The following is a 15,790-nucleotide window of genomic DNA, read 5'->3' as shown; positions in this document are numbered from 1 at the left end:
CAGATTTGAAACATTTGACTCCCTGGCATTGTGTATATTCTTACTGCTGTATCTTAATCGCACACCAAATAAAATCCAACTGATACCTGGGCCTTTGCACTTACTTGTTACAAAAACAAGTTTATCTTTCTTTAAACCCACCCCAGGGCCTTTGCATTTACATTTTCTCCACCTGAAGCACTCTTCTTGCCCTTTGCCTGGCTGGCTACAGGCTCCAGTTAAGAGCTGCCTCATCAGAGAGGCCTCCACAGTCTACCTGTAATTGGCTACACAGCATTCCTGTTTATCTCCTCATAGTGCAATTACATATTTTTAATTTCTCTGCTTATTTGTATACTGCTTGCCTTCCCCTGCCAGAGCAGCCCCAGGTAGGCAAACACATGTTTGTCCCATTCACAGTTGTGTCCTTGCTACACAGCACATAAAATGGCTTTCGGTCAATAGCTTCAACGAGAGTAGTAAATAACTGAGTTCATTACACTCAGCCCCGCACTTAAGCACGGAGCTCAAACCTCAGTGTGTGACAGCTTCGTGAAATGGAAATGTGTGTTTGGCCTTAAGTACTCTGCGTGGAGAGTGGTGGAGCTGCAATCAGCCTACATCTGTAATGTCCTGTCACTTCTTCCTGGCTCCCCAGTGTCCCTGCCAAGGAGACTGTGGTGCCTACAGCAGCACAAGGGCATGAGCTGAGGAGGAGGGATGCACTCCAAGGTTTGGAAGGTGTCCAGGACACCTGTGTGTCTTACATGACTTGGTCAGGGCCTTGGAGGGCTTGGCGGGGGCAGAGCCTCAGGCTTCAGGCTGGTCATGAGGATAGTGAGGGTCCCCTGTCCCTGGAAGAGCTTGTTCTGTGGCCTGGCATCCTCTCTGCTCAGTCTCAGATGGGCCCCTTCCCCAAGTCGTTTGGGTTTTGAGCCACACTGGCGCTCTCCTTCCTGGCCTCTTTGCTCTTTGCAGTCAGTCTGCACTGTTGCAGAGCTGCAGCTTTCATGTTGTGTGTGGATCAGCAGTATCAGTGGCAACTGGGAGCTTGTTAGAAATGCAGCATCCCAGACCCTGTACAGACTCAGCCAGGCAGGATCTGTGTGTCCCCAAGGTCCCCAGTGACTCATGTCGGCTCTCTGAAGTTTGGGCTGTAGTCCCCAGTGCCCTCAGCTCTGGGGATGCTGGGAAAAAGCTAAACTTTACAAATAAGTTTGTGTAGTGTTCTGAATGTTTTATCTCACACCCCGGAGGGGTCAGCTGTGTGAAGCGAGTTGAGCTGTGCATAGGGAGTGGTTCAAGGTTTGGGTCAGGGTGGGTGGGTGGTTTCCAGGAGGCAGTGTGGCCTGAGTGATGGATGTACTTACATGGAAAGGAGGATGGCCTGTAGCAGGCAAGCTCAGACAGGACAAGGGCGTTCAACCAGCCATTCCCTGGCTTTCAAGGTCATAGACCTTTCTTGAACCGATTCAAGCAGCGAGATAGGGAGGGCAGGAAGGCTGAGCTGAGCGCCAGCCTCCTCCTGCTACTCATTAATCCCAGTCCTGGCCACTCTCAGGAGTTCAGGGGAGGGAGAACAGAAAGGGGTGTTTAGAGACAACTTATTTTGCTCCTGTAGTAAGAACATTTGATATGACCCGGTGGGTATTAAATACCCACTCCTAGATGAATGGATAGAGAAAATGTGGGGGAATAATGTATTTATATACACACAACAGAATGTTATTCAGTCTTTAAAAAGGAAACCCTTGGGGGCAGGGGGGAGAAATGACCCAAGCCTTATATGCACATATGAATAATAAAACAATAATAAAAAAAAAGGAAACCCTGCCATTTGGAAGTGTGAATGGACAAGAAACACATTTTGCTACACAAAAGAAGCCAGGCACAGAAGGACAAATTCCACTTACACGAGGTACCTAAAACAGTTTAGCTTGTAGAAGTGGAGGGTGGAAAGGGGCTGTCACTGGGTGAGGAAGCTGTTGCTGAGCAATGTGAAATAGCAGTGACCCGTGCGAGCTCTGTGTCTCACAGGGAGGGAACTGATGGCTTGCTGCTTCTACGGATTTATCACGAAATGCAGCCAGACTGGAAGATTCTTTCCAAAATCAAGTTTCCCGGTAGCTGGGCTAAAGCCGCAGCCCCACCAGACTGTCCACAGGAACCCGCCCTTCAGCCTGAACTGGAAGTTGACCACTTGGTCTTGGGGGATCAGGGCCTCTTTTCAGTTGCTCTTTCTCCCCTCACTGTGCTGGCAGGTGTCTACCCCTCCCTTCACCATCATCTTCCCATTCTCTGTGGCCACCAGGAACACAGGTGACAAACAGAGGAAATCAGGCCAGACAGCCCCAGTTTTTTCTCTGGGTTTCCCAGCAGCTGCTGATGGCTTTGCTGGAAATCCTGGTGGATCTGCATCTCAGGTAGACAACAGTGCCTCTCCAGGACAGTGGTGCCCAGAGGACCTTGGAGGCACAGAGCTCCCAGATTCGGAGGCTCCATGTGTCTGGCTGCTGAGCGCTGTCCCTTCTCAGGGATGACCTTGGAACACTGCAGCAGGCTCACCCACAGACCCTGCACTTACTGACGACGCATGGGACAGCCCGAGTCCCCTTCCCACTTTCTGGATGTGAGTTTTGTTGTAAGGTGGGCTGAGCACCAAGGAGGTTGGCACACAGGGAGCTGGGGGTGGTGCCCTAGGGCTCAGCATGGGACCTGAGCTTGTAGAGGATTCTGGCGACTGGGAACTACATGAGTCAGAGGCAAGAAAAATAGTGGCGTATAGGTCAGATTCTTGTGCGTAGAGGGGTGCCCGAGGAAGGGTCCTAACTTCAGGCCAAGCCCCCTGTGAGGGCCAAGGGATCCACTCAGTGCTGCCGGTGACAGCAGATGGAGGCTACCGTGGGATAGGACAGGTTGTCAGGCTGGAGTTAGTGGAGGGGGATGACAACAAGGAGCTTAGGTCCAAGATGGGAAATGGGTTGCCCAGAGCAGTTTTGAGGGTGGATGGGGCCCAGTGGGAGAGGCCCCTGTGCTCAAGGTTGTTTGAGAAGGAGGTCTCAAGAAGGTGACGCTGGGGATATAGTCTGGAGTGGCCAGCTGAGCCCAGGTACATGGGAGCAGGTGTCAATGAGGAAGGGGTCAGGCCAGACACTGAGGCCTCAGGAACCTGGGGCAGAAGTGCAGGAAAAAGGCGGTCTTTCAAAGGCAGAGCAGGTGGGGCAAGAGGAGGAAAGAGGAGCTTTGGGTTGCTCCTTCCTCTTTCATAGGACAGGACATCGAGGAGCCTGGGGCCCTTGGACATACCTGGGGCCATGCTTTTTTTTTTTTTTCATTTTACTTTTATTATTCATATGTGCATGCAAGGCTTGGTCATTTCTCCCCCCTGCCCTCACCCCCTCCCTTACCACCCACTCCGCCCCCTCCCTCTTCCCCCCCCAATACCCAGCAGAACCTATTTTGCCCTTATTTCTAATTTTGTTGTAGAGAGAGTATAAGCAATAATAGGAAGGAACAAGAGTTTTTGCTGGTTGAGATAAGGATAGCTATACAGGGCATTGACTCACATTGATTTCCTGGGCGTGTGTGTTACCTTCTAGGTTAATTCTTTTTGATCTAACCTTTTCTCTAGTACCTGTTCCCCTTTTCCTATTGGCCTCAGTTGCTTTTAAGGTATCTGCTTTAGTTTCTCTGCGTTAAGGGCAACAAATGCTAGCTAGTTTTTTAGGTGTCTTACCTATCCTCACCCCTCCCCTGTGTGCTCTCACTTTTATCATGTGCTCAAAGTCCAATTCCCTTGTTGTGTTTGCCCTTGATCTAATGTCCACATATGAGGGAGAACATACGATTTTTGGTCTTTTGGGCCAGGCTAACCTCACTCAGAATGATGTTCTCCAATTCCATCCATTTACCAGCGAATGATAACATTTCGTTCTTCTTCATGGCTGCATAAAATTCCATTGTGTATAGATACCACATTTTCTTAATCCATTCGTCAGTGCTGGGGCATCTTGGCTGTTTCCATAACTTGGCTATTGTGAATAGTGCCACAATAAACATGGATGTGCAGGTGCCTCTGGAGTAACAGTCTTTTGGGTATATCCCCAAGAGTGGTATTGCTGGATCAAATGGTAGATCGATGTCCAGCTTTTTAAGTAGCCTCCAAATTTTTTTCCAGAGTGGTTGTACTAGTCTACATTCCCACCAACAGTGTAAGAGGGTTCCTTTTTCCCCGCATCCTCGCCAACACCTGTTGGTGGTGGTGTTGCTGATGATGGCTGTTCTAACAGGGGTGAGGTGGAATCTTAGTGTGGTTTTAATTTGCATTTCCTTTATTGCTAGAGATGGTGAGCATTTTTTCATGTGCTTTCTGGCCATTTGAATTTCTTCTTTTGAGAAAGTTCTGTTTAGTTCACGTGCCCATTTCTTTATTGGTTCATTAGTTTTGGGAGAATTTAGTTTTTTAAGTTCCCTGTATATTCTGGTTATCAGTCCTTTGTCTGATGTATAGTTGGCAAATATTTTCTCCCACTCTGTGGGTGTTCTCTTCAGTTTAGAGACCATTTCTTTTGATGAACAGAAGCTTTTTAGCTTTATGAGGTCCCATTTATCTATGCTATCTCTTAGTTGCTGTGCTGTTGGGGTTTCATTGAGAAAGTTCTTACCTATACCTACTAACTCCAGAGTATTTCCTGCTCTTTCTTGTATCAACTTAAGAGTTTGTGGTCTGATATTAAGATCCTTGATCCATTTTGAGTTAATCTTGGTATAGGGTGATATACATGGATCTAGTTTCAGTTTTTTGCAGACTGCTAACCAGTTTTCCCAGCACTTTTTGTTGAAGAGGCTGCTATTTCTCCATCGTATATTTTTAGCTCCTTTGTCAAAGATAAGTTGCTTATAGTTGTGTGGCTTCATATCTGGGTCCTCTATTCTGTTCCACTGGTCTTCATGTCCCTGGCCTGTATCAGAATGCATGGACATCTTCCTCACCCCCTGTATCTCTGCACCAGGCAGGAAGAGCTTTTCCATCAATGTCCTCTGCCAGCCGGGGAGTAGGGACAGCCTGACAAGCAGAACTCTCATGGTGTCAGGCCCCTCTTCCCTCTTGGAAATGCCTGAAGGCCCAAAGGGTTGGTGTTGCGAAGAGTCATATCTTGCCAATGTTTCCCATGTTAGAAAGTCAGCCTAAGCAAACTTTCCCTAATTCATTTAAACTGCTGTCTTCTAATTCATTTAAAGATAGCAAAAACCCATTACCTCTTAAGATGAATAGCATATTTTAATGAGAAATAAAACAAGCAAAAGCCAAAAAGTGGTATTAGTGTTTACATTTTTGCAAATATCCTTCATGTCTGGCTGAACAGAAGATGGCTGGATTTTCCTGCTCACCCCTGTGGAACTGTCCAGGCCGACTTTAGTGAGGAATATCCAGGCTCCCGCAGACACATAGCTGGGAAAGGGAGGACTTTCCTGAACTCCAGAAGTCTCAGACCACATTTGGGGAGCTGAGTTCTAGAAGCACTCCTGTTTTACAGTTGGGAAAACTGAGACAATGGAGGTAGGACCAGCACTCCTGACTCTTCTGGGACCCAGTTTAAGCCTGAGGTCCCCTGGAGGAAAGACTGCCCCCTCCAGCCTTTCCTGGTCCCAGAATAGCCAAGTGTTGGACTAGCCACTCTGACTGGAGCCTGGGGAGGAAGCGCTGGACTGAGCACCTGCTGGGAACAGCCTGGGGCAGGGGGCAGGCAGCCTGCCACCTGATGTCAACAGCCACAGCTGAGGTCTGAGAAGTGTGATAGCGCAGGTCCTGGCACCCCCACCCCATGCTCTTGGGAGGAACCCTGTTCCCAGAAGTCTGTCCCTGGCCACGGCTGTCAACCTCAGAGTTCATTTCCTGGTTAAACAAACATCTCTATTAAATGGCCCAGTTGGGCACCGCCCAGAAGCAGCTTCTGCGGAGAGGCCAGGCCTCCCCTTAGCCATTTGGCGAAGATGCATCCATCATCACAGACTTGATGAAGTGGGCCCACTCCTCACGTCCCACCCAGAGCCTGCCTGGATGGCAGGAGGGACCTGCGGAATGGCCCATGACCAGACCCTACCAGAGTAAGTCCCCAGTGCTTGGAGACTGTAACAATGGCAGTGGAGTTCAGAAGTTTGTGGAGGGCATGACGCCCCCGTCCATCATCACATCTCGTCCCCGCAGGATGGGGCTGCACACCCTGTTTTCCAGATGAGGCAGCCCACTCATCTGATGGACTTGGAGTGGTCACACAGCCACTCAGGGCCTTGTCCGGGTGAAGACTGGCATCCTGACTTCAGGTTAGTTCTCTCGGTAGCACTGTGGCCACTGCCCTGAGGGCCAGGAATCAGTAAGAATTGAGTCCAGAGGGACTGACCCCACATGTCAGAGGACTAGACCTCTGCCAGCCTTCATGGTGCAGGTGGAGAACAGGTGTTTCCAACGGAAAGCCTGCACCTGCGGGGGGCACAGGTGCCTTGTATGGAGTGCAGATGGACCCCGGTGTAAAAGTTTGACTTAGGGTTTTTCAGCTTTACAATGAGTTTTCAGGGGTATTCAGTGCATTTTCTTTTCTTTTGTTTTGAGATGAAGTCTCGCTATGTTGTTCAGGCTGATCCCAAATTCCTGGACTGAATTGATCCTCCTGCCTCAGTCTGCCTGAGTGCTGGGACGACAGTCACATGTCACCGTGGCCAGCTCAAAGACGTTTTCGACTTACAGTATTTTGACTTACAGTGAGGTTATCAGGACATCACCCTGTTGTAAGTTGAGGGATATCTGTACTTACGATGTGCCAGGCACCCCACCAAGGGCTTAGTGCTGGAACTGCACCACCTATGCTGGAATCTTGGCTCTGCCAGTAAAGGGTGGGATTGACTTGTGCCTCAGTTTCTTCATATGCAAAGTGAGAATAATAGTATCTGAGCTCAGGGAGATAATGGAGCCATACTTTGCATGTACTAAGCGTTCCATTAATGGTAGCTACGATGTTATTAAGTAGATATTATGATAATTTCTGTCTACAGATGAGACTCAAAGAAGAGAAATAACTTGCTCAAAGGTTTAAAGATAGGAAAGGGTAGAATCCAGAATTTGAACTTGAGTCTTCCTGATCCAAAGCAGGGGCTGTCAACATCATCTCATGTGACAGGTGATCACAGGCCCCTAGAAGGTTGGGGTCCTCTTGGCTCCTATCCTTATTTTACAGAGGAAGAAGCAGCATCAGATCTCTTGAAACTCTGTCTTTTTCCCTACAAAATGATCCTCCTCTTTTTTTTTTTTTTTAGTAGTGCTGGGGTTTGAACTCAGGGCCTTGTGCTTATGAGATGGGTGCTGTACCCCTTGAGCCACGTCTCCAGTCCTGTTTGCTTCGGTTATTTTTGAGATGGGGTCTTACATTTATGCTCAGGCCAGCTGGACCACCATCCTCCTCTTTATGCTTTCCAGGATGACAGGTGCTCAGCACCACACCCAGCTTCTATTGGTTGAGGTGAAATCTCACTCACTTTTTGCTCAGCTAACCTCTAACTATGATCCTCCTGATCTCTGCCTCCCCAGTAGCTGGGAGTACAGGTATGAGCCACTGTACCCCGCTTCTTATGAGGTCTTTTTTCCCCACATTTTGAGCCCTCCACCAACCTGCAGATACTGAAAGCCAATGTGAGTCTCAGTCAGTGTCCATGGATGGTGGGAGGCCAGGTGAGGGACAGAGGCTTCCGGTGACCTTGAGACTCATCCTTCTGCTCCTAGGGGTCTATGACACTCTGCCAGAGAGGTCACAGCAATGTGCAGAGGGAGACTGAGCCTGGGACAAGTTCTGCCCTGGTAGGATGGCTTCCAGGGAGTAACCCCCCCAAAAACACTTTACTAGCCAGGAAGCTATAAGGGATGGAGCAGCTAGGAATGGAACTCGTTTATTCTGCACTTCCTTGGTATGTAGGGATGTGTGTGAGTGAGTGCCTGCTGCATAAGGTGAGGGGCTGTGACCACTCCAGTGGAAACCACAGTAAGATCAAATGTAGGGCAGTGGATCTGAGACTGCCCATCCAGGACTTTGGGCAAAGTCTGGAGATATTTTGGGTTGTTACGGCTGAGGTTGTGGCAGCTACTGTCATGCAGTGGATAGAAGTCATGGATATCAATTATTTTGCAATACGTACAGTAGCACCTGCAGCAAAAACTATTCTCCAAATGTCAGTAGTCAAGGCTGCAAACCCCTGCCTGGGGTGTTCTTTAGGTTGGCTGGTCACGGATGGCACATTGAAGGTGTGACTTCTGAGCAGAGACCTGAAAAAGAGCAAGAATGAGATGTGGGGAAAAGCATTGTCAGAATGGCCCCGCGTCAGGAGTACGCCACCGAGAAGACAAGGGTCCATGGGACTGGGCTGGTTATCCTCCCCCAGGTTTCATTTGGAAAGACTTGGTTCTGTTCCTGGGACCACCTGAGCAACAAAATCAACCAAGATTTTGTTCATGGCTTTATCAATCATGGCTGTATCTCTGAAGTGCTTACCGTGTGCCAGGTGTTATCCAAGTGGGAGGTAGAGGTGGGTACAGATCTGCATCTGTTTTGCCAGTCTTCCACGTCTGGACTCCAGCCACCAGCTATGTCAGGTGTCTGGCAGCCTGGGGCCACGAGGAGGAGCCTGCTGGTGTCCCCCGCCATCAGCAGGTGCAGTCCTGGGAATGGATGCAATCTCAGTGCAGATGCAGAAATGGGGGCTCACGTGGGTTAAGCAACTTGCCTTCTGGGCTGGCTCACTTCCCAAGTGGAGTGAGCACTTGTTCTCTTGTTCACTTCCTCACTCGCTCTTTTACTCACAAAGGGGAGCTGCTATACACCAAGCACTGGCCATGCAGAGGTGAGATTTGTGCACCCTGCCTTCCAGGGGGGACATAATTGCTTCACGGTGACAATTATGTCATGAGAGGAGGCTGCTCAGAAAGTAGACAGCCTTTCCATGTATCCTAGCCTGGCCTGGAAATCACTATATAGCTCAGAATAGCCTCAAACTTATGATCCTCCTGCCTCTACCTCCTGAGTACTGGGATTACAGGTGTGCACCACCACACCTAGCTGCTGTGGCTAAAATCTCAGAAAATGAGAGGAGGAGGATGGGGAAAGGCCACTAAGGGAATAGAATGTGTAAAAGCAAGACAAGAGAGAACTACCTAGTATGAAGATCACGTTGTTCTGGATAGGTGGGTCGGGGAGGCCAAGGTCATGTCATCTTGATAAGGCCATTTACTGAACACTTACTGTGTGTCAGGCATCTGTTCAACACTTTTCTGAGTCAGATGCTCTTCACTACCACATGGACAGGTGAGGAAACAGGGTGTCAAGGGCAAGCTGCTTGCTGAAAATTACACAGGTCTTGAATGGTAGGCAATGACTGAGGAACACTCAGACCTCACCTTGGACAGCATGGTGGCCCCTACTGGAGTCTCCCTTCTGCAGCCCCGGTTGCTGCTGCCTGCCGTCGCTGATTGCTCTGTTTCCTCGACAGGTGGAGGGACAGTCCAGAGCCCTTGTCATCGCACAGGAGCTGCTGTCTTCGGAGAAAGCGTGAGTCCCTGTGCATCTGCCTCCAGCCTTGAGCTTATCGTAAATAAAACCTCGCCCCTCCTGGCTTCTCCAGGATGGGAGTTAACGCAGCCTCAACCCTCTCTCCCTCCGCAGATTTGTGCAGACGCTGCAGCACTTATGCCTGGTGAGTTCATCACTTTAATTGTCCCAAACTAATTGCCCTTTTACAAGGCTGTGATATAAGAGGCAGAAATGAACACGCAGACAGAGGTGGTTTCCATCAACAGGACTCCAGGCTGTGGGCGCTCTGCCAGCTTTTCAGGGAAGTCTGTCTGCTGATGGATGTGTTTCAGGGCCCAGAGCATGGTGCTCAACCGTGCACCTCCCTGCCTGGGGTGGGTGGGGGCACGGGCTGAGGGTTCTGTGGTTCTTTGACCCTCTTGTTGAAGAGGGGAGGAGGACAGATGGGGTGTTCCAAGCATCACTGTGGGTGTGAGTTTCTACATGTGTGCGTGGGGAGGGGGGATTCAGTCCTGAGGATGGAACCAGGGCTGTATGCATGCCACGCAAGCGTTCTGTGCCCTGAGCTGTGCCCCCCTACCTCACGGGTGTGTCATATGCTCATGTCCTTATGGAGGAGGTGATGTGTCTGTAGAATGACAGAGCAGCTCAGGGATTTGGGCTTTCTCCTTCATCCTGGAGCTAGGGACAGTAATGCCTGGGCTGCTGGTAAGGGGGCCCTCTGCACACAGAGGAAAGGAAGCCAGGCTTGGGGACCACCCAGGTATTAGGCCCTGCCAGCCTTCTTGCTTCACGAGACCAGCTACAGACTCTCCCGAGAAGTCACCTGGGTCCAGTTCAACTTGTTTTTTTGTTTGTTTTAACTCTTGCTGCATAAAATCTGGGCGTATCTATGCTCTCAGCACTCAGAAAACGGAGGCAGTAAGATTGTGAGTTCAAGCCTACGTAGGGAGACCCTGTCTCAAAAAACCTACAAGGAGCTGGAGAATGGAAAGACAGAGTGCACTAGGCTCCTCCCCCAGAAGCTGTCTGGCCAGCAGAAGGGACAGATTAGGAATGAAGAATTATTGAAAGCATAGAGGGAGTGACCAATAGCCATGGGGGATCTTGGCAGTCTTCCCTGAGGAGGTGCCTGTAGTCTAGACTAAGGTCACCAGGAGGGTGTGGGAAGAGGGCACAGCAAAGACATGGCAAGTAGGGGGAACGCGGTGGGCTCGCCGCTCCCCCTGCCCTCTGAAGGCTCCCTGCTCCTCTGAGCCGTGTGCACCATTCGCAGCCTCTCCCCAGCTTAGGCTTGGCTTCTGTACTGCTCTGCATTGTTCACTGTCTCATAGAACGTCAGAGCCACAATCGTCTACCGTGGGTATTGGTATGTGGTGATATGGAGGCTCAGAGGAGGTGACTTGGCCTGTGTCACACAGTGACTGAGCCAGGACAAATGTGCAGGTCTCATTGTTCTCATGTGTGACTCACCCTCAGGACATCGTCTCCTGGGGCCCAGGACCCCCACAGCTTCAGCATCGTGCTGGTATCATGTCCCCATGTGAGCTGAGGGCAGCTGGGTCCCCAGTAGAGGACAGAGCACTCCTCTGGCCTGGGATGGCCAGGCCCCTTCTGGAAGAGAGCTCTGCATGCAGTACTAAACCCCAGAGCTCTGTTGCAGCCCCTCTCCCTTCATATCTGAGAGATCTGCGCGGTGACGTCTGTGCGTTTGCTTCTCTTTCTTGCTCCTGGGCTGCAGCTGACAGGCCTGGGCTCTTTGTTTTATGACTCTGGTAAGAGGATTTTAACCAGGAAACTTCCAGCTGTACTTAACACTGCTTCCTACCCGTTGGAAAGTCGCTAAAGCCACAGTGATCCATAACAATATTCTGAGGAGGGGAAAGAGAGCAAGAGCCTGTAAAAGCCACAATTCATAAGCCAGTTGCGGGAAACTGTGCTGCCGAGCTGTATTTATCACGTCAACACCTATTGCAATTAGAACAGCTGTGGCAGAAATCCCTCCATGTGACTCCAAGTCCTCACCAGAGATGCCAGGCTTAAAGGAGACCCAGAGACTTTAGGACATTCTCCAGCCCCCTACCTCGGATCCAGCCCTGGCTGATGAGATTGGCAAGTTTTTTGCCAGCCTTCTGTCCCTTGGCAGGAAGGTCATGGGCACCATGGCTCTGTTGCGAGGGAGGGGCTGTGGCGTCTGGCTTTCATGATTAGAGTCAGCCCTGTGCCTGTCAAGTGGTAGCTAGAGCTCACTTGGAGACGGCTACAGATTCTGGTCCAGAATCATTACAAAAATTGATTTGTAATGGTCCAGGTCTGTTTTCCTAAGTTGATTGACTAGGAATGGTTTTGTATTTTTGAACATTGTGGAAAAGGGCAAAGAAACATAACATGTGGTCCATGAAAGCCTAAAGTCTGTATTCTCTGGGTCCTAGCAAAAGCATTTTCTGACTTCTGGCTTAAAGGTTTCCTGTCCTTGCAGGAACCCAGTCATGAAGCATTCATCCATATGCCTGTCAATCTCCCATCCATCTAGCCAGCTCTTCACCCACTCAACTGTCCTTGCATCTATCCACACACCAAATGACACATCTATGTACCCTTTCATTACCCAGTTTAGCCACTACTTAGATGTCTGCCCAACCACCCACATAACCACTAGACTCATCCATTCATCCGTCTCCCATCAAGTATCCACCCATCCAAGCATTCATCCATCTGCCACCCACCCATCCACCCATCCATCCATCCGCCATCCATCCATATGCCATCTGTCCACTCCTCTGTCCAGTCACCCATCATCCATCCATCCATCCATCCGCCATCCATCCATCTTACTTATTCACTCTGGAAATGTTGCAGGCTATGTTGCCACTATTTCTACTGAGACAGGCCTTGGGGCCCCAAAGATTAATAAGACTCAGAACTCACCCTTGAGTAAGTCTCTCTTTTATGCAAGGAAAGAAGATGGGGGTGGAAGGAAACTTACTTATGATACTCTGTGTAAATACACCCCACACAACTGTAGTTTTGTGCAGAATCTACAGGGGTTTGGGGAACAAGAGACTTCGTCTGCTTTGGGAATCCAGGAAGGTTTGTAGAAAAGGCACATTGAGACAGACACCAGGGGAGTTCACCAGAGCCAGGGTAGACAAGGGCACAGAAGGCAGGGCAGGGTGGTAGGTGTGGGCAAATGTGCAGAGGCCAGGAGGTGGTGCGGTGTGTGGGGGCAGTGAACCATCATGTGTAGTTAAACGTGGACATTTTCAAAAGGTAAGCAGGAGGCTGAGCCAGGGCTCAAGCAAAGAGCCCATGAATCAGGTCAGGACAGACTTGAGAAGTGCCCACATGCCAGCTAAGGGCTCACACTTCACTTTCCCTGGAGTTCCTCCCTGGCCCTGCTCACCTTCATTTCTCCTTTTTTTTTTTCATCTGAAAATCCTCCCAGCAGAGGGAGGTAGAAGAGGGTCATCCCTCCTCTGGGTGAAGGCCTTGACGCCCTGTTCAGAAGCCACACATGTCTCACGGTCTCTGCATGTGCTCCTTGTTCACAGCGCCTCCAGCTCTCACTGCCAGTTTCTTCTCAGTTGTCACCTCCTTGAACATACGGTGCCCCAGAACTCGGTGATGTGACCACATCCACAGGTCCTCTGCACCAGGAACTTGGGCAGGGCAGGGTGGAGGCAGCTGGGCTCTGTCTGTGATGTCTGGGGCCTCACTTGGAAGACTCAGAGACCAGGGGCAACCTGGTGTCAGGAGCTGTGAGCACATATGGGTGCCGTCACTCACACATCTGGTGCTCCATGCCGGCTGCTGCCTCCCCCTGCAGTCTCTGTGCATGGGCAGATCTGGGCTTCCTCGCAGCACAGTGGCTGGGTGCCAGCATTGATTGTCCCAGGAGAGAACCAGGAGGAAGTGTGTGGCATTTTTATGATCTAGGGTTGGAAGTCACATAGCAGCACTTCCACCATCCTCTGTCCAGACTGTCCCAGAGGTCCACCCAGGTTCAAGGAGAGGGGACATTGCCTCTGTCCCTCAGTGGGAGGAGCATTGAGCTCACATGCACAAATATCATATGAGTAGTGTTAAGCTCATTTTTGGAAAACAGTCACCCTACAGAGCCTTTTCTAATTATGCTCTGTCACTTAGGAATTGTCTGACTTCTAGTAACAAAAACCCAGTTATGAGCTCTTAAATCATTTGGGGTTTGTTCTCGCATGTGAAATAAATCCAGAAGTAGGAGATCCAGGTCAAATTTGGCAGCTCCACAAAGTCTCAGAAACCAAAGTTCTGTCTTCTGCTGCATCCATTTCTAGGATTCCTCATGGACACAGAGGGCTGCTGCAGTTCTAAATATCACGTCCATGTCCCAGTCAGAGAGAGGAAGGTGGAAAAGTAAAAGTTTACGTCTCCCAGCTGAGCTAGCTTTGCTTGATAACAACTTCTCGTCGGACACTCCTAGCTCCAGGGGAAGCTGGCTCGACTGAGCATCAGCTGTTCAAAGCTGAGTTGGACTTAGTAGCTCTGCTTCCTGTGTGTTCATCTCAGGGGCCCAGGCTGAAGGGGCAGCAAGTACCCAGAAAAGCTCTTCCCATAGCAGTGGCAAAACAAATAGAAACATTAGAGGGCTTCCAAGAGTCAAGCTTACACCTGGCACCCCACTATTTCTCCTGATATCCCATCAGCCATAGCAAGGGCCATGGCCAGACCCAGCAGCTAGGGGCAGGGACCAGGGAAGGGGAGAGATGCAGCTGTGCCTCCCCCTTCCACGTGCTCTGTTTCACACTGTTTTCTCCATGGCCCCTCTCGCTTTTGGAAATTGCCTGACTTGTGTATTTATTGACTTGTTATGATGTGCTTTTGTTTTCATTCAGTTCCAAACACCTTGTCATTGTCCTTGTGGAATCTTTGACAAAAGGGGTCATTTTGAACTGGGCTGTTTTGCTTCCATGTGTTTGTGTGTTTACACAATCTCCCCAACTCTGATTCTAGTGGTTTCCCTTTTAAGTTGGTTGGGACTAGTTTTATAGCCAGGCACTCAGCCTGGTGACTGGTCTGTGAGTGTGTGGACAGGATGTGATCGCCGCTGTCACTGGGCCAGGTGTTGGGAGCCATCACACAGCCAGGCTGGTGGCCAGGTTGCTTGTGTTCTCAGCACCCTCACTGGTTGTCTACCTGGTGGTCCATCGCCATGGAGAGGGGGTGTTGAAGGTGCAGCTGTGATTGTTACATTATCTCCTTCCTCCGTGGTCTGCTTTGCTTCTGCTTCCATCTCATCTGAGCTTGCTCACTGCCTGCCTGCCTGCCTCCCTCCCCGAGCAAGCTCTAAGCTGGAGAAGAGCCAGACTGTTCCCTGTTCCCAGTGGCACCTGACGCCTGGTATACAGTCTGTGCTCAGTAAGTGTTCGATGAATGAGTGATGCTGTAGGGGTCAGTCCTTCCAATAGTCTGATCACTTCTGCAGAAACACTTCCTGCACAGCTCCTGCAGGTTCTGCCCTCCAGAGCTAGCAGCCTGACAGGGAGACGGACATGGAAAGGAACCCCACAGACACAAGGTGGGGGTACACCGAGGTGCCCAGCCCTGGCTTCTGGGGTTCAGGAGAGGATTCCCAAGGGAAAATGTGTCTCACAGCCAGATGAGGAAGACTTGGGCCAGGCAGAGCCATCAGCACTGGCAAAGGCCCAGAGGCTAGTGAACACAGGCATGTTTGGGAACTGAGAGAAACTCAGCCTGGCTGAGGCCATCATGAGCCCGTGGTAGCCGGTGAGAGCTGAGGCCACAGGCGGTGAGGCCACAGGCGGTGAGAGCCTCTCCGCCATGCTGGGCCAAGGCCTGGATCCCGAGTGTCCCCCGGGAGGCTGTCTGGTGACTGCAGTAAGAGGTACTGCAGCCTGGAGCGCAGGCAGGTGTGAGGACTGTGCACTCAGTGACCCACTGGCTGTGTGGCAAGGGGCCAGCTGGCCCAGATCCCTGGCTACGACTCTGAGACCAAGACACAGCTAGTGGAGGGGACTCCAGGTACCAGAGGCTACGGATGGGGCTGTGGTGAATGGAGTGCAGGTGTGGTTGAGGGATTGGGGCTCAGAAGAACATCCCCTGGGAATGATGAAAAGAGAGAGGTTAACAAGGCTCCAGCACTGGGCAGAGCCTCCCCAGGGAGGGTGTGGGGGGAGGCAGGGGTCTCAGGTACCCTGAGAAGGAAGGACGGCCTTGAGAGGAGAGCCTGGGGGCACTGCTGA

General features: G+C 50.7%; 1 protein-coding gene across 2 annotated transcripts in view; it reads left to right on the top strand.

Annotated features, from left to right (window-relative positions):
• Fgd5 (FYVE, RhoGEF and PH domain containing 5) overlaps positions 1 to 15,790 on the top strand; it is a 101,516-nt gene that overhangs the window by 50,280 nt on the left and 35,446 nt on the right. For both annotated transcript variants that reach the window (XM_074044482.1, XM_020175595.2), the window contains exons 4-5: positions 9,511 to 9,569; positions 9,684 to 9,714. In XM_074044482.1, the coding sequence (XP_073900583.1) occupies positions 9,511 to 9,569; positions 9,684 to 9,714 (90 nt within the window). The remainder of the gene's footprint in view (positions 1 to 9,510; positions 9,570 to 9,683; positions 9,715 to 15,790) is intronic.

The sequence above is a fragment of the Castor canadensis genome, chromosome 10, assembly GCF_047511655.1.
Source record: "Castor canadensis chromosome 10, mCasCan1.hap1v2, whole genome shotgun sequence".
NCBI classification, from domain to species: domain Eukaryota; kingdom Metazoa; phylum Chordata; class Mammalia; order Rodentia; family Castoridae; genus Castor; species Castor canadensis.
This window is presented reverse-complemented; position numbering and strand designations above follow the sequence as displayed.